This window comes from Magallana gigas, chromosome 10 (genome assembly GCF_963853765.1).
Source record: "Magallana gigas chromosome 10, xbMagGiga1.1, whole genome shotgun sequence".
Classification (NCBI taxonomy): domain Eukaryota; kingdom Metazoa; phylum Mollusca; class Bivalvia; order Ostreida; family Ostreidae; genus Magallana; species Magallana gigas.
The window spans coordinates 2,690,035-2,709,000 of record NC_088862.1 but is presented as its reverse complement, the minus strand read 5'-3'; the positions used below and the strand labels follow the sequence as shown (position 1 = coordinate 2,709,000).

Below are 18,966 nucleotides of genomic sequence, written 5' to 3'. Positions count from 1 at the left end.
GACAAAAGTTTGTCTATGAAGCTTTAGATTAAGATTATCGTAGTTACAGTCGACCCCCAATTTGAAACTTTTCACATGGGTATTTATTGTTTTTTGAAAGCATCTGTTCTAGTATAGATTAAATCTCCAGACAACATAAGCTATCAGGCATACAACTCCAATAAAATCTTGAACTCACAAACACTTTATGTTCTGATTTCTGTGCAAGCTGTATCATAATATAAGATATCAAAAGATAGCAACAGTCGACTCACAAACTGAATCTTTTTCAAATGGATGTGCTTCAATTTCTTGGCAGAGTGGACGCTAACCTGAAGACAATGGTGTACTGTACAGGGGTGGAGACCGGGGGGGAGGCAGAGTGGGAGTTTGTCCTCCAGCAATACAAGGAATCCACGCTGGCCGCCGAGAGCAACCGACTCCTCTACGCTCTCTCCTGCTCCAAACAAACATGGCTGCTCAGCAGGTAGGCGGACAGTTTTAAAATGGAAAAAACTGACTTTTTCAATTACCGGTAGTTATATTTCAAAGATGAGCGAAGAGTTGAATTGCCTTCGAGTTAGGTCTTTTTGAAGAATTTGATGCTAGTTGATTCACAGGGCTCCTTTGTTTGACATATACTGTTATTCAACATTTATTATTGTCACAGTGCTAGATTTTTTTGCAAGGTCTGAGGTCCTAGTAGCAAATGTATTTTTTGTCATGAATCAGTCTTTAATGTATTTTGTTAATTTTATAAAAAAAGCTTTGTTGTGAAAATTATTTACAGCAAACAAAATCATCAGATTAAGGTTAATTGCCAGATAAAGTTTTCCCAAAATAAACTGAGGTTTCTTTTATATATTAAGATGTGAAGCCATCGCACTAGCAAAATTTTTTCTTATTCATTTGCTGATCAAAATGGACAATGCGCAATGTTAAATCAAATGTGCACGGGCCTGAGATCCAAGGAGTTTAATTTTTGATGGCCTAATCTTTTAGATATCTGGAGGTGGCGTTGGACACTAGTGTGGTACGTAAACAGGACGCCTCTAGCGTGATCATCTACATCTCTCAGAACACCGTCGGCAGGGACCTGGTCTGGAGCTTCGTACGCCAGAACTTTGACAGGCTCAGAAGAGAGTAAGGCCAACTGATGTAGATGTAGAATTATTTTTTGATGTTTTGGATGTAGATCTGTAGATTATTTGTGGTTGCAGGTTTGCATTATTTGGTTTTTTAATTGCAGATTTTTATTGCAGCTTGTCAATAATTTGAAAGTGTGTTACTTTTTTGCATGAATTGTTTGTTTGTTTGGTTTTATGTTGCATGTTGTGTTAAATTTTCTTACCAGTTTTGGTTCAAGTATGTGTGCATGATTTTTTTGTTTTTCCTGTAGCTATGGTGGAGGATCGTTTTCATTCTCAAGACTTATACTGGGAATCACCGAGTCATTTAATACTGATGTAGAACTACAGCAGGTACTAATCTGTACAGACTGAAGTAAGTGTCTGTCTGGGAGGTAACTGTTGAAATTGACACCCTGAGGAAACCATTGTCAACTTATGCAAAGCAGAGGTTGACTGGTTTTTCAAGGGGTGTCAATTTCAACTGTTACCCTCCCAAACAGGCACTATTAATTTCATTATACTGAATGTCTTAATTTCAAAGAAAATTTTTACTGCTTTAATAAAGGAATGACATGAATTCTACAGCGAAACATAGGTGCATAATTTACACGCATGTAATAATTCGTTGTGTTACACATTGCCAAGTGTGTTGCTAATGCTGAGGGTAATAGAACGGATTATGAACTGTGTCTTAACCAATCAGATTAACAAATTTTTAGTATTTAACGTGAAAGTTAGCATGATAAAAAACAATAACCCACTAATACATCTAATGCTTTGGTAAGGAATGGGTGGTCTTAAAATATGCACTGGTTAAAATGAGTCAAATTCATAAATAATTAAATGCAGGAAAATGGAGTAGTTGATGGGAAGAAGAAAATGGTCTTTAAAATATAAATCATAGTTTTGGGCATTTGAGATTATCGTATCATATCTCAGATATGATATGAATGAAATTTCAATGTATTTACGAGTGCACGATTCATTATGAGTTTCATTGTAATTGAGTTATGTGATCTCTTGGAACCAATTATAAACTTAACTGACTGTATTCCCTGTTGCATTGTTTAGTTGAGAAACTTCATCAAAGGCAAGGACTTTGGGTCTGCAACAAGGGCAGCACAGCAGGCTATCGAGAAAACACAGGCCAACATAGAGTGGATGGAAAAGAACGTCCCTATCATCAGGAGATGGCTGGACCGTACCACCCCCACCCCCCAGGTCAACAGGAATGTGCGTCTGCCCCGTTCCGTCCTACCGGAGCTGTATACGCTCGAGCTCTTCCCTGACCTGTACAAAGCCGACCCCAAGGACTTCACCTTCTCCGGCAGCCTGACAATCCTTGTGAACTGTACAGGGAGCACTAGGAACATTACACTACACAGCAACAAGATCACTATAGATACCGCCTCCGTGGAAGTGAGGAGGGTCAATGGTGGCGGTAACTTGTTCAGTTCACTGTCCCGCCAGGAGGAGCTCATGTTCTCCATCTTTCATTTGAACTCTGACCTGACCCCAGGGCAACAGTATGAACTGAAGATGAACTTTACTGGTCCCCTGAAAGATGACTTGGCTGGTCTCTACTACAGTACCTACACCAGTAATAACGAAACCAAGTAAGTGAGAGGTTACTGACAGATTGAAAACTTAAAGATTATAATAAGTGAAAATTAAGTATACAGTGATGTAGGCTGAAATAATGTAGAACCAAGTGATGAAAGATGAAATGATATAAGTGGTTGACATGTAACTGTTGTGTGCTCTGAAGTAGAACCCAATTGTCAAATGATAAAGAAATGTGGTAAAATTCAAAGCATGAATATTTTAACTTAATTAAAATGAATTTGTATTTCAAATGCTATGCACACAAGGAAAAAGTTTATGTACAACTGAATGTTAGAAAATGAGAAGGGATTAGGTATCTTGATGTATAATTATCAACAACATATTGCAACATATGAACATGCATTCTAGATGCTAAAAGCTTACTGAGATAATAAGCTTCATTGTTTCTTTTAGATACCTTGCTACTACACAGATGGAGCCAGTAGATGCTAGGAAATCCTTCCCTTGTTTTGATGAACCTGACATGAAGGCCATGTTCAAGGTCACACTTGTCCGACGCAAGGATTACAAGTCTCTGTCCAACATGGAAATCAAGGATTTCTTAACAAGGTACAAACAGATGACGCAAAATTTCTCATTAATAAAATCATTCAAGAGACAAACTGATAAATTAAAGTTAAGAAAAAATCAATGGATTTTTATAATAAAGCAAACTTAGGTCATGTTTTTGTTAACATTTTAAATGTTGAAAAGAAGATTCAAGGTTTAGACTTAAACTGAATGTAATAAACTCTAGGAACTGTTTATTCATGTTCAAAATGAATTAGAAAATTAAAGAAATTAGCTTAAACAAGAATTTTGACCTGTCCAGCATTTTAAACCATTGAAAATGAAAACTAAGAATTGTGAGCTCTGTATCTTCCTATCTCTATGACTGACACTCAAATTTTGATTGATCATTTTAGAAATACATTAATAAAGTGCTGTAAACATTAAAAACAGAAATTTAAAATATAATTTTACCAAAATCGTCACCATGCCACTTTAAGAAAGGAATAAGTTTACTATATTGTTTTAAGACGACTTGATGTAATTGTTTGTAGGGGTGGTGACTTGGTGGCGGATGAGTACTATGTGACGCCCCGTATGTCCACCTATCTGCTCGCATTCATCGTGTGCCAGTTTGAGAGTACATCCACTGTCACAAAGAACGGCATCAAGGTAAACTTACGACTAGACTTTCATGAACATTTTGGAATATGATGAAAACATGACATTATTTTGTTTTATTGAAACTCCTCTTTGTCATTAATTGCCTTATATTGATTTGTGGATCTATTTAAAGTACAGTGTCTAAGATTTTCACCAGTGATACTATTTATAGGTATAGTACAGTGTCATACTCACTACTAGTGATTCTATTTATAGTACTTTGTTATGCTCATCAGTGATTCTATTTATGATACAGTGCCGTATACTCACCCTTGTTTTTGTTTATAGTACAGTGCCTGGTCGCTGCCTGAGGCGGTCAATGACACAGAGTTTGGACTGATGGTCGGCAACAAGACTATCACATACTATGAGGAGTACTTCAACATCTCTTTCCCTCTGAAAAAACAAGGTATTGTAATGGTTCTCTCATATGCATTTTATTGGTTTGATTTGAATATTATCAGGAGTGAAAAGTTGAGCAATTTATGCCTTTATTTATTTATTTTCCAAGACAGTTTTGTTTTCTATGCACAGTTAGAGTTAAAGTTATCCCGTTTATTATTGATTCATTTGAGCTTAAAACTCTTAATTCTGTATACTGATTTTCTACATATAGTTTCATGAAGTTTCTTTGTACAATATTTGGAAGTATGGTTGTATGAGGTACAAGCAGTGTATACTATTGTTTTAGACATGATTGCTATCCCAGACTTCTCGGCAGGAGCGATGGAGAATTGGGGCCTGATCACCTACAGAGAGACAGCCATGTTGTTTAAACCGGGCGTGTCATCGGAGGGAAACAGACAGAGAGTAACCACGGTCATCACTCACGAACTCGCCCATCAGGTCAGTCGCTTACCCCATGGCAACAGTTGTCATAGTCACTGACAGTAAACCTACTCCTCAAGTTAGTTATGTGTCTCATGGCAACAGTTGTCAAAGTCACTGACAGAAAACTTACTCCTCCAGTTAGTCATGTGTCTCATGGCAACAGTTGTCATATTCACTGACAGTAAACTTACTCCTCTAGTAAGTTATGTGTCTAATGGCAACAATTGTCATAGTCACTGACAGTAAACCTATTCCTCCAGTAAGTTATGTGTCTCATGGCAACAGTTGTCATAGTCACTAACAGAAAACTTACTCCTCTAGTAAGTTATGTGTCTAATGGCAACAATTGTCATAGTCACTGACAGTAAACCTACTCCTCAAGTTAGTTATGTGTCTCATGGCAACAGTTGTCATAGTCACTAACAGTAAACCTATTCCTCCAGTTAGTTATGTGTCTCATGGCAACAGTTGTCATAGTCACTAACAGTAAACCTATACCTCCAGTTAGTTATGTGTCTCATGGCAACAATTGTCATAGTCACTGACAGTGAACCTATTCCTCCAGTTAGTTATGTGTCTCATGGCAACAATTGTCATAGTCACTGACAGTGAACCTATTCCTCCAGTTAGTTATGTGTCTCATGGCAACAGTTGTCACAGTCACTGACAGTAAACTTACTCCTCAAGTTAGTATGTGTCTCATGGCAACAGTTGTCATAGTCACAGATATCTCACTGACCTTGAAACTTGAAGCAACTTTATGGTTGTGGTTGCTTGGGATTTTTTGTTGTTGACACTACTTTCTCTTTAATTTGTATTTTTTGACTGCTGGTGGTTTCTTCAGTATTGTTATACTTTCATGTTAAATACTGAAATCTGATTGGTTAAGACGCAGTTCATAATCCGTTCTATTACCCTCAGCGTTAGCAACGCACTTTGCAACCGGTAACATTACAAATTGTTACATGTGCGAAAATTATGCGCGTACGGTTCACTGTAGAATTCACGTTATTCCTATATAAAAGCAGTAAAATTTTCTTAGAAATTAAGACATTCAGTATAACAAAATAAATAGTGCCTGTTTGGGAGGATAACAGTTGAAATCGACACCCCTCGAAAACCATTGTCAATCTCCGCTTCGCGTCAGTTGACAATGGTTTTCTCGGGATGTCAATTTCAACTGCTACCCTCCCAAACAGGCACTATTTATATAATGACATTCTCTGTGTGCCTGTGTTTCAGCTGTCTTTTTTGGATTTTTTTACTATTGGAGGCTTCTTTGGTGTTGACATTCTCACTGTTTCTTTTGGACTTTTTGACTTTTGTTGGCTTATTTAGGGATGACATTCACTCTCTTCCTGTGTTTTCACTGTTTCTTTTGTATTTTTGACTGCTGTCAGTTTTTATGGTGATGACATTCTTAACGATTCTTTTGTATTTTTTGACTGTTGTAGTTTTCTTTAGGGATGACATTCTCTGTCTGCCTGTATATCTAAGGCTCACCTGACAAGTCGTCATACCAAGAGCTTTCTCTGTTTACATTCCCACATTTGACAAGGTTTTTTTTTTCCTATTTGAATCTCTCTTTTGTCCAAATGACATTTTAGGGGGCTTCTTTAGTTTCCTTGTCTTCAAGTTTAGAGCTGTGCTGTAAGAAGTACTGTGTCTGTTTACAGAAAATAAAAAAATTATCATGGTTATGAAAAATTAAATGTCCACATCGATATGAAATAAATGATGATAACTTTTGTATGAAAATCTTTAGATAAAAAGAAGCGTTTATTGATAATCAATCTCAAAATAAGATATGCCTAACTTAACCTGTGATGAAGGTGGTGTTCTTAAAGAGGTTGACCTGTTCTGGGAGAGGGAAATTGATGATGATACTTTTAAAATGAAAATTTTTACATAAAAAAAAGTGTTTAAGGAATCTCAAAATAAGATAGGCTGAACTTAACCAAGATGGTGGTGTTCCTGTAGAGGTCAACTTGTTCTGGAAGAGGGAAATTGATAGCAATGTCATCAACATCATTACAATGTCATAAAAATTTACAATTTGCAGCTTTTAATGTTAATAACTTCATATAGTTAACAAATGTATTAACAATAGAGAGTTTGCAATATCATATATGCATGGAGTTAGCAATTTACTTAATATGGGAATCTTAATGTTTTTGTACTTGATCTTTTGACTTGGGCTGAATTTGTCTTTTGACTTGGCAATGAACTGGTGGTTTTTGTGGTCTTTCTTCTTTAGACAAGGAAACTTGAGTCTGCCTGCCTTCCCATGCAGTGCCATTACAGGGGGAGTCTTTATAGTTTTCTCATCTTTAGCCACTGTCTGGGTAGTCTGCATCTTCAGACAATTCTGTTGAAGTAACAAAATTCACTGAGTTCATCAAGAAAAACTATATGCTCCCATCAATATTTATCTTTGATATAAAGAAATTATTCAGTTTACATGAAAATAAAGTAAACTGACCTTTACCTGTGCAGAAGCCTTGTCTCTACAGTGGTGAACCTCCTCTGGGAAATCAGAGTAAACAATGCCAAAAACTTCAAGGAGTTACAATGTCATTTCATCATTGAATTTACAATATTATTAACATCAGAGAGCTAACGTCAAGATTGTTAACATTTTTATTGATATAATAAGGTTTAAAATAGTATAGTGACTGTCATAATTATCAGAGAGTTTACAATGAATGGACTGTTGGTGACTTGCGTGGTCTTTCAGAGGAGGAATCATAGTCTGTGTCAGCTTTCTTCCCTAGTGCCATTACAGGGGGCTTCTTTGGAGTTTTTTCATCTTCCTCAGAATCGGATGAGCTGTCGCAACTGCTATCTGATGAGAGCTCAGATGGCTGTTTTGCCCCCCCCCCCCCCCCCCCCCCCCCCGCTTTCAAAAAGAAAATTTTTAACATATATGTCACAAAAATAAATATTCCTACTTTAATATTAAATTGAATATGATGCTTTGCATGAAGACATCACTTACCATGGCAACATCACTTTCCATGGTAACAGTAGTCACTGATGGTTAACTGACTCCTCAAGTATTCCATTGCAACAAAAAGTTGCTATTATTAATACTTACTAAGAACAAGTTCAAAACAAAAACTTGCACAACAAGACAGCCATATATCTCTCAGACCTTGACACTTTTAGTTCAGATCTGTGCTGTGGGAACTACTGTAATTTGAGCCTGCTCTCTTTGGAAAGCTCTATACATTGACAGAAAATAAAAACTTACCATGGTCAGGAAAAATTAAATGTCTACATCAATATAAATTTAATGATGAAACTTTTGTACGAAAATCTAAGATAAAAAAACACTTAATCTCAAAATAAGATCATATGACAAACTTGACATGAAAAATTCAAGATGGTGGTGTTCCTGCAAAGGTTGATAAAAAAAAAGCCTTTAATTAATTTAAAAAAAAGGGATAAGCTGAACTTTATCAGCAGAGGTTGAAAAAAGGCATTTAAATAATTTCAAAATAAGATATGCTGAACTTAACCCATGAAGAAGGTGGTGTTCTTGCAGAGGTCGACCTGTTCTGTGAGAGGGAAATTGAAAATGATACTTTTGTATAGAAATTTTTAGATAAAAAAAAAGCATTTAATTAACCTAAAAAACAGAAATGCTAAACTGAACCTGTGAAGATGGTGGTGTTCCTGTAGAGGTCAACCAGTACCGGGAGAGGAAAATTGAAAAAAATGTCATCAACATCGTTACAATGTCATTACAAATGAATGAACAATTAACTGTTACCCAACTTTTATTTGCGATGATTTGCAGATTATTTGCTATGGATATTTGAGAACTGGTTCCCAGTGAGAAATAATTGTAATGATGAGGCTCTCGCAAACCTCGCAAATATTTCTTGTGAAAATAAACATTGGATTACAGTAGTTGGCTGTTCTTTCTTTCAGTGGTTTGGTAATCTGGTCACCATGAAATGGTGGGACGACCTCTGGCTGAACGAGGGATTTGCCACATTTGTGGAGTGTATGGGAGCGGATCATTTGTTCCCTGAGTGGAAAATGGTATGTTATTTTATTTTATTTTTTTCATTTTTAACTGATACAGTTTTCTCTCCATGCATGACTTAAAGAGAAATCCTGCATAATGACTGGAATTTGACTTAATTTGATTAACTATTACTTTACCAAGTAGGCTATGAAGAGACCTTGTTAATGAAGAACTGTGCAATCCATTCTCTAACTTTTAATTAAGGGTGGAAAAAATGTGTGTTTTATTGCAACATTCAACACTTGCAGATTTTAAAAATCTCACAATCACTTTTCTGGAGTTTTAAACTACATGTAGATGAAATATTTATATAAAACTGATATTCACGATATTTTATTTTTGTGATTTGATACAGATTGACAGATCCCTGAAATTAAATACCCACTTTAAAGAAGGAATCTACAGTATTAATATGTTTTTTTACTGCATTAGATGTGTTTTCAGTGCAAATTAGTGGATGCACTGCTTACTTATGAACAGATGCTGCATCTGATAGTTGTATTTCAATTCATAAGTAAAAGGTTATTATGATTTGTCACAGTGATTGCTCTTTGTTTCAGTGGGACCAGTTTGTCCTTGATGAGCTATATGGTACATTCAGCATCGACGCCTTCGTGACATCCCATCCAATCTACGTTCCAGTCAAAACAGTGGCTGAGATGGAGTCTGTATTCGATACCATATCATACTCCAAGGTCAGTGGTGAAGGGCAAGGGTTAAAGGTCAATGGAGTTTTTTGACATTAAGATTGCAATATAGATCCAAGCTAGTTAGACAAACAGCTTATGGACTGATATGATTATTATCTCTGGTATTTTGTTTATTCATTTGTCATGCCAGCCTTTTTTCAGACTTTCATTGTTTTGTATGTTTTATAATTTAAACAAAGTATCTGCAGTTCTTATTAAATCATGTTGGGAAGTCTCCTTTGTTTTGCTACTGTAAACAAAATGGCTCAAAGAAAAAATACATCAGATAATGTGTTATTTTTCATGATATGTGGTTTATGTATATTTCAATCTATCATATAGGGTGGAAGCATCATCAGAATGATGAGATTTTTCTTGGGAGAGGAGAACTTTAGAAAAGGACTTTATGTAAGTAACTCTCATTTAAAGCATTGATTTATAAACAAAGGCTTTATTTGTCAAGGGATTTTTATCAAGATGTCTTTTCTTTTGATATACATGTAATAAGACAGAAAGCAAAAGGATTGTTTAAATTTACATATACTGTTTAAATGTTATGAGTGCTTATCCTTGTTTTCTAAGTGTATTTGGTCACTTTTGCTGATAACCTCACTTCTTTCAGTACTTTTGACATACTTTCAGCCATATTTGTTTATAAACCCAATCAGTATTCATCTTTTGATTTTATTTCAGTTGTATTTAATTTTAAACAACCACCAGTGTTCAGAATCTTTAAATTCTGTTTTGGCTGTATTTGCTTGTAAACCCACCCAAGTACTTTCAACCCTATGATTCTTGCCTTAAGTATGTTAAATGTTTTGATTTCATATCAGGTGTAATTAGTTTCAAACAACCATCACTTTTTCCAATCTCAGTTGTATTGGATCTAGTTTTAGACAATGATCATACTTTAAATCCTTTGATTCTTTTCCAGTTTTGTTCTGATTTTAGACAGCCTTCAGTACTTTTAATACTTTGATTCTGTTTCAGTTGTATTAAGTTCTGATTTTCGACAGACTTCAGTACTTTTAATACTTTGATTCTGTTTCAGTTGTATTAAGTTCTGGTTTTAGACAGCCTTCAGTACTTTTAATACTTTGATTCTATTTCAGTTGTATTAAGTTCTGGTTTTAGACAGCCTTCAGTACTTTTAATACTTTGATTCTGTTTCAGTTGTATTAAGTTCTGGTTTTAGACAGACTTCAGTACTTTTAATACTTTGATTCTTTTTCAGTTGTATTTAGTTATGGTTTTAGACAGACTTCAGTACTATTAATCCTTTGATTCTGTTTCAGTTGTATTTAGTTCTGGTTTAAGACAGCCTTCAGTACTATTAATCCTTTGATTCTGTTTCAGTTGTATCTAGAGAGCAGGAAGTATGGCAATGCTTTCCATGACGACCTGTGGGACGCTATGGACAGTGTAAGTATAATTATAAAGTGTCAGTACAGCATCACAAAGTCTCATTGTCTGTAACCAGTAAGCTGTTAATGAACCTTCTAATGTCTATTATAACAGATGCTCCCCTCTCAGACAGACTTAGTGCAGTACACAACTTAAATCTCAAATACATATGGAATTTATCATACAATTCTCGTCACTGTGGTTCTTGAATATACGTGTAAACAGACTTTTAATATTTACACTAGAAATATCCATGTAAAATACAAAATTGAATATAGATAATGACATCATGTCTTGAAAAGTTTAAGGTCATTCTTAAAGTTAGTCTATACCAAAGATAAATGACTTTATCCTTGAGTCAGTATTTTGCGTTTAACAAACGCTAACATCACTGCTTTCATCTGAGCAGGTGGTGGTACAGAAGAACTTGAACTATCCAGCGTCCATCAAAGAAATCATGCACACCTGGATCCTCCAGATGAACTATCCAGTTGTCACAGTAACCATTCCACAAAATGGCGTTGTCAGGGCAACACAGCAGCGATTCCTTAGGAACCCAGAAGCAAAAGACCCACTGGTTTACATTTCTCCATTTGGGTACAGTTTCCGAATTTTTTTAAAACAATATCATTGTATATTATTTGATAATGATATTCATGTATCCAAATAATGTAAAATACATGACCTTAGTCCTACAATTTTAATGTGGGTTCAATTCAGTAAGTTTCCTTTAGCAAAATCATTGAAAATTACATGGCATTGCAGTGATTTAATTAGAAAATGTTTAGTTTACATGTTCACCAGCTATTGTAAATTTATGACTGATTATGTATAAGTAAAGAATGTTTTACATTATATCCCATGTATCATATAAACATCAGTATCTCCAATTGGGGGAAATTAAACAAACCTTTAAGTTATCTTGGGGTTTGAGATATCAGAAGTAAGTGGCTTTCCAGTTTTTAATTCCATGAAGCTTCAAATCTATAAATTTAAATTTTTTAAGTTTCTGGACTGGAAGTTAAGACTTCAACATAAGAGGGGTACTCAAGATATCCCATGCTGGAGATACCGATATTTACCTGTAGATTGTAATAATTTACACAAAGAATGTATTTTATACATTTATGATTGATGGTACTAGTAAGCATTGTTTGAATTTTGACAGCTATAAATGGTGGGTACCTTTAACTTACACAACTGGTACAGACAACAACTTCAATAAAGACAGGGCAGATGTCAAATGGTTCAACACCACCAGTAAAGGTAGGATACCGTGCATGAATCCATCATTTTTTCCAAGGGGGGGAGGGGGGGAGGGGGAATGGTCTGACTGAGTGATTATTTTGTTTTCCTGTTTTTGGGGTGGTTGGGGGTCAGGGCCTATTTTCAATTTTCAGTAACTTAACTATTATAGTAATTTGAATTTTTCTACACATGGTTATAAAGAACTGGAGCATCTGTAATGGTTACTTTAGAGCATTTTATTTTGTTTTGACTTCAGATTTTGGGGACCAGTCTGTGAGAACGTCTGATTGGATAATTGCCAACACTAACCAGTACGGTGTGTACCGAGTCAACTACACGCAGGACAACTGGAATAAGCTTATAAACCAACTCAAACAGAATCACAGTGTAAGCTAGAGGGTTACTTCTACAGTAGACATTAAGGGAGATGGAAGGTCTGGTAGTCATTTTTAGACTTATCTTACCTCCTTGGAAAGAAGAGCTCTGTATAAAGATAATTGCAAATATTCAAATTTTTAAAGCCAAAATGAATGGATATTTTCTTTACTACATAAGAGTTTATGGCTAAACAAATCTTATCTTAAGATTAAAGGAAGATCTTTAGGGTAATTTGTTGATAACCCAGCCTCCTCAGGAGGGCTGGGTAGTCTGGTAGTCATTTTTAACACTATTTTTACCTCCTTGAAAGTAAGAGCTCTTAAATATAAGAAGTAAATTAGATTTAAGCACTTAAATTTTCTTAATTTCATTATTGTGTATGATCAAATTTGAAATTGTTATCCTGTTCATAGCCAAAACGATATAAATTAAAGGCCAAATTGGTCTCAGTTTAGTACCAATGATTCTTCATCAATCTATCAAATAATGCACTGGTGTATCTAGCTATCTTAAAGAGGGAATATTCCCCTATTCAGTAAGCTTTACACGACATGTAGTTGGAATTCTCTGTGCTTTAGATATGTTTTGAGTTAAATGAATACAATTTCCACTTTGCAAATTAAAATATTTTTGTATTTGCAGGTAATTTCAACCATCAATCGAGCACAGATAATCAATGATGCTTGGAGCTTTGCCAGGTAATATATCATAGCATGAATATAATGTATAAGTGTGGATTTATGACAAAGCCCCCTGCTCTTCCTCTTTCTTAACATGTTGGTCTCTGATTTGTGTTTTGTCCACTCTACTTATTTTTTGTGAAGAATTAATTTGACAGTTAGATTGTAACATACAGAAATCATGTTAGGAGTTATCTCTCTTATAAATGAATTAGAGCTCCTTAAAGCTGACATGAACTCATAAAAGCATTTGGTCACCATATTAGTTTCGATCGTTCCTCTACTGCCACTGGGGTATATATACCGGTTGAGAAAGTTACGGTTGGTTGCTTTCCGATCGAGGCATTCAGGTTGCACGGACTTCTAAATGCATGAACTACACATTGTAGTAAAATGTAGTAATAAAGAATAAAGAAAATAACAATCAATGAAATACAAATATATTTATTCTTTGAAATGACGTCCAAGGTATCCGTATTATTTTTGCACAGACAGTGCTGCCTTACTTCGCATGCACATCGAACACGTGTGTCGTTCATACAGAGTGCATAACGTCTGCATCTTCTTGAAAACCCCAGCGACACTACATCCAACACAGTAGATAAATGATAGTAAATCCTAGAAAGTAACAACGTTTCCATCCGTTCCTACAAAAACTCCCCGTTTATAAAATCCATGCGATATTGACATTGCTCGATCTGCCACAGTGTGTGGTTTGCGCATGTGCGATGTTCTAACATACACAGGGAAACGGTCTACAATTATCGAGGAATTTTAGAAGTATCTGCGCCTGTATTTAAGTCTGTCTTGTTTCGTCGTTTATTGGATATATCTTGCCAGTGAAGTGGTTGTCATAATATTTTTATTCAAAACGCGTTTTTACAAGTCTTTTCTTCCAAGGTAACGTGTTCGGGTGTATGAAATTTCTGAATGCGGTGAAGCAAGACGAGGGATCTCGGCCTTATATAGGGGGTGTGTAGCGATGAGCATAACAATAGAAATCGACAACTAATATGGTGGTAGTCGGAGATAAAAGGGAAATAATGCGTATTTGTGAATTCATGTCAGCTTTAAGTATAGCCCACTTGATGCTCTGTTGATAGATCTAACCAGTTACACATGGACATAGCCCTCCAAACAGTAGACTACCTGTCCAATGAGAGAGACTACATACCGCGAGTAGCGGCCGATGAACAGCTGGCCTACATAGAGAGCATGCTCTCCTTGACCCAACATTATGGCAACTTCCAGGTATAAATGTCCTTTTTTGATTTGTCCATTCAACTCTCAAGCGATTCCAAATTAGCAATCAATCTCTCTCTCTCTCTCTCTCCCCCAGTTTTGTTGAGCATTTCTTATTTTGAAGTCTTTCATTGCAGAATAAGATGCAGCGTTTGGTGAGGAGCATCTACAATGAGATTGGTTTAAATAACACTGGAGCTACACATTTACAGTCGTAAGTTACATAATTATTATACATCGCGAAACAAGTTGCTGAGGGTGTAATGTTTTTGACTCGTCTAACATTCAGTCAGACCTATTTTTTTGTCAGAACAACTCCTCTTTAACCACTGCACAGGCACTGCTTTTATTAAAAATTACACTGTAGTTAAAAAGGACACAATGTAAGGATGTGATTATTTACAGCAAATATTGTTTCCATTATTTTTCTTTGAATTGTTCCCCTTTAATTAAGAATTTTTGCCATTTTTATGCCCACTTTGTTGAAAGCAGGGCATACCGTATATTCGGTATTTTTCACGATGATCTAATTTACGCTTTTTTCACGATGTCTTTTAATTCGCAAATTATTGAATACGCAGAAATTATATTCTGTATTATTTTCTATAAGAAACTTTTTAAATCGCAAAAAATGACTGGGGGAAATTAAAAATGCTACACATTTTCCCTATTTTCGCAAATTTTGTGACATGCGAAAAAAACCCAGATATACGGTATTCTTTGCTGCTTTCCGTCGTTCTGTCTGTCGGTAGGTCTGTCTGTCTGTCTGTCCACCAGTAGTTTTCGTTCATTTTCTTTGCAGAGGTTGCACATATTGAAATGAAATTTAATATAGAGATTTATAATAATAATATCTAGGTCAAATAAGATTTTGGGTAAGATCAAGCAATTTTCATTAGAGTTATGCCCCTTGGACTTAGGAAAACTCCACTTATTTGCAGTTACGATTCAATTTTTTTGCAGAGATTGCACACATTGAAATGAAATTTGGTTTACAGATATATATATTATAATCTAGGTTTAAGTTTGATTTTGGGTTCGATTTTGCAATTTTTGACAGAGTTATGCCCCTTGGACTTAAAAATGTTCCACTAATTTGCAGTTTTTGTTCATTTTATTTGCAGATGTTGCATATATTGAAATGAAATTTGATATACTGATTTATCATGATAATGTCTAGGTCAACTTTAATTTTGGGTATAATTGAGCAATTTTTGACAGTTATGCCCCTTTGACTGAGAAAAATTCCAATTATTTCCAGTTTCTGTTCACTTTCCTCTTGGATTTTTCCAAGGGAGGGGGGCAGAAGTGTTTCACAAACATCTCTAACTTGTTTAATTTTCAGTTCGTCTCTGCAATTTCTCTTTAATCACTTAACAGAATTTCATGAAACTTTGTAATAAATAAGTAAGCAATGTGTAGATATGTACTATATAATCTCGAAAATTTGAATAGAATTCCTTATTTATGAGTTTTTTCCATATTTGAAGTTTAAAAATTTTTTTCATTCAAAATAAAGTACTGCATCAGTTTATCAGTGCAACTCCTCTGAATGTCTAATTGATTTCTAAGGCATTTGTATTTTGAAGACTTTTATGCTGATTAGATTTTTATGAAACTTTGCACTTAATTAGGATATGATGTTTAGATGTGCATACTTCCTGGAATTCTAATGTTTCAATGCAATTTAAGTTTTTATGAATTTTTCCAAAGATGAATATATTTCTAATCTGTTCTACACACAGATACATGAGGTCCCACGTAGCGGGTACTGCCTGCTCCTATGATATCCCAGAATGCCTTACTGCGGCGGTACAGCAGTTTTCCGACTGGATGAACAACCCAGGAAATAACAGGTCTACTCTTTAATGATGAAGGCTTGATTGTGGCATTTGGAATCATTATTTAAAGTAGTAATGATTATAAACAAATGAGAAAAAAAAGTCTTATTTCATAATGGTTTAAGCAGGGAACCTCTTGGGTTTGTTATTTTTAACAAAATCATAGAGATGCAATTTTTTTTTCCATGCTTTATTTCTATTATTACCATTTCTATTATTACCAGAGATGCAATTTAAGTTACATAGTAATAGGGTACCTTAAAGTCATGATGTCTGGATAAAATCAATATGATTTGTTAAAAAAAAAAAAAACATTGATAAAAGAATTCATTTTTTCTCCTTGGTTAATATTCAATTTTCTGTAGCTTTTAAGCCTCTTATGGAAGCAAATGTAAACACCATGGAAGAAAATAAAAAATATGCAAGTGAATATTCCGTGTACTTACTAGGTTACATGACTGTACAAAAAGTGTACATTCTGACTTATATACATTTATAGAATTGACCCCGGTTTGAAGTACACTGTGTACTGTGCGGCCATCAAACAGGGGGGACAGAGGGAGTGGGACTTCGCCTACAACCAATACAAGACTTCCCAGGTCGCCTCGGAGCGGGCCAAACTGCTGGGCGCCCTCTCCTGTACAAAGGTCCCATGGCTGCTTAAAAGGTTTGTGACACTGATAATAATTCAGTCTTTTCTGTTGTTAATTTTTCATATTTAGTAATGTATTGAATGTTTTGTTAATCAATAGGTGTTAATACATAATTATATTTTATTTGATTTCAATGTCTGATGTTATATACAAGATTGTTTGGGAGGTGTTGTAACAGTTATTTTCTGTTATTTACCAGGTCTCTCTAGTTTGTAGATTGTTTAGGTTCATTTTCTGTTACTTGGCAGGTTCTTAGAGTATGCTAAAACAGGTTATGGAAGTATATCTACCTATTTTATTTGGCAGGTTCCTTGAGTATGTTTATTGTTAGCGAGGTGTTATTTTATTTTTGACAGATTCCCCGAGTATGTTGATTTTTAGGGAAGTGTTATCATTTTGGGTTTTTTTGGCAGATTCCTGGAGTATGTTGATTTTTAGGGAGGTGCTATTATTTGTTTTTTTTTGGCAGATTCCTGGAATATGCCGTGACTGATGGAGAGGTGCGGAAGCAGGACGGAACCAGCGTTATCTCCTCAGTGGGGAGGAATGTGATTGGTCGACCCATCGCCTGGAACTTTGTCCGCTCTCGCTGGAACTACATCATGAAAGAGTATGTTATCATTCTGGGCATTAGATTAAAATACACTGGACTCAAATATATTGTCAGTAGAACTCTTTATCTGTCAATGAATTAAAATATGTTGATTATGCTTAGAATGATTTTGAAATGATATTATCAGTTGGTGACGTCTTGTATATTTTATTCGTTACATTATACATTTACTAATTCGGATGGTTTTTATTGAATAAATTGTATTCCTCAGAATTGCAAGAAGATCATTTCTTGATTTATATTCTTAAAGTATATCCAACTTTAAAACTTTATTGCTAAAGATATGAAACGATACGAAAGATGGCTACATAAAGAAAGTTAAAACCATTGTTTCTATATTGCTGACTTTATAATGAAGCTTGGGTTTTGCTCACAGGTACAGTGAGGGTCAGTGAATGCTGGGGATTTATCAAGAGTATTTCTGGAGCCTTCAACAATGACTACCAACTTCAACAGGTAAACTACAGAGTGAAACTGTGCTGATTTCATATACTGTAAATGATTACCGTGGAATCATTAAATTTCGTGGGGGCCAATTTTTGTGGATTGTGGAGTTTTGCTTATTCTTGGGGATGTAATATAATTGATGTGTCGATCAGTTTTCAGTTTCAGTCTGAAAACAAAATCCTTTTAAAAGATTTCTTTGAGGATGTAAATAACCATGAAGAGGGCTACACATAAATAGCAAGAAAATTGAGCCACCACGAATTCTAATGATTCCACAGTACATGTGTATTTGGCATGTATGATAATTGGTGGAAAATGTTTTTTTCAACAAGTTAGCATGGTTTTGAATTAGCGCATTTCATGTACTATATATACATGACATTTTATGATGTACTTGATCATTATTCTGTACTTTCTGTTATTTCAGCTACTTGATTTTGGTAAAGTCCACCGATCTGATCTGGGTCGTGCTGTGAGATCTTATGAACAAGCTGTAGAGGCCGTGCAGGCAAACATTCAGTGGATGCAGAAAAATCTTAACATTGTCATCGATTGGTTAAATCAAAATGCATAACATTCATGTTTGTGTGTGTTTTTTCTTCAAATTTATTGAACATATATAGTCTGTGTGAGGTCATTAATCAGATCATAGGTTAATTAATATTGATATATGTATTTAGATTGCAGAAATATATGTAAGAAAAGAATATCCTGTGTAAATGTGTATTGTTAGCTGAAAGAAATATGGCTTGAAATTTACTATAAAATAATACGTGCACTGACAGCATTATTCATTTAAAAGTTTGTGTTTAAATGTTCATATACCATGTGATCTAGATCTGTTTCATTGTATTATTTCTTTGAAATAAATGATATGTATCCTTATAATATTGATGTTTTGTTTTTCATGGAAAGAAATTTATACAGTAAGGCTGCTCGGAAAACAGTCAAAATTTTCATGTTTATGTATCAGTTTATAGGAAAAATGTAAACCTGACCTCTGTTTTATTTAGCAAA

At 34.9% G+C, this 18,966-nt stretch overlaps 1 protein-coding gene across 3 annotated transcripts in view; it reads left to right on the top strand.

The window, feature by feature from the left end:
- The window catches only part of LOC105340635 (uncharacterized), a 61,457-nt gene extending 42,620 nt beyond the window's left edge, over positions 1–18,837 (top strand). For 2 of the 3 annotated variants that reach the window (XM_066074057.1, XM_066074059.1), the window contains 23 exons: positions 299–466; positions 982–1,122; positions 1,379–1,460; positions 2,181–2,725; positions 3,129–3,284; positions 3,779–3,896; positions 4,176–4,296; positions 4,579–4,733; positions 8,655–8,768; positions 9,315–9,449; positions 9,786–9,851; positions 10,800–10,865; positions 11,257–11,444; positions 12,016–12,113; positions 12,352–12,482; positions 13,116–13,171; positions 14,257–14,404; positions 14,533–14,609; positions 16,141–16,251; positions 16,736–16,903; positions 17,359–17,499; positions 17,879–17,958; positions 18,377–18,837. In XM_066074057.1, coding sequence (XP_065930129.1) covers positions 299–466; positions 982–1,122; positions 1,379–1,460; positions 2,181–2,725; positions 3,129–3,284; positions 3,779–3,896; positions 4,176–4,296; positions 4,579–4,733; positions 8,655–8,768; positions 9,315–9,449; positions 9,786–9,851; positions 10,800–10,865; positions 11,257–11,444; positions 12,016–12,113; positions 12,352–12,482; positions 13,116–13,171; positions 14,257–14,404; positions 14,533–14,609; positions 16,141–16,251; positions 16,736–16,903; positions 17,359–17,499; positions 17,879–17,897 — 3,004 coding nt within the window. In that variant the 3' untranslated portion in view covers positions 17,898–17,958; positions 18,377–18,837. Of the gene's footprint in view, positions 1–298; positions 467–981; positions 1,123–1,378; positions 1,461–2,180; positions 2,726–3,128; positions 3,285–3,778; positions 3,897–4,175; positions 4,297–4,578; positions 4,734–8,654; positions 8,769–9,314; positions 9,450–9,785; positions 9,852–10,799; positions 10,866–11,256; positions 11,445–12,015; positions 12,114–12,351; positions 12,483–13,115; positions 13,172–14,256; positions 14,405–14,532; positions 14,610–16,140; positions 16,252–16,735; positions 16,904–17,302; positions 17,500–17,878; positions 17,959–18,376 lie in introns of those variants that run through there. The other variant, XM_066074058.1, reaches the window with a different exon arrangement.
- The last annotated feature ends 129 nt before the right edge of the window (positions 18,838–18,966 follow it).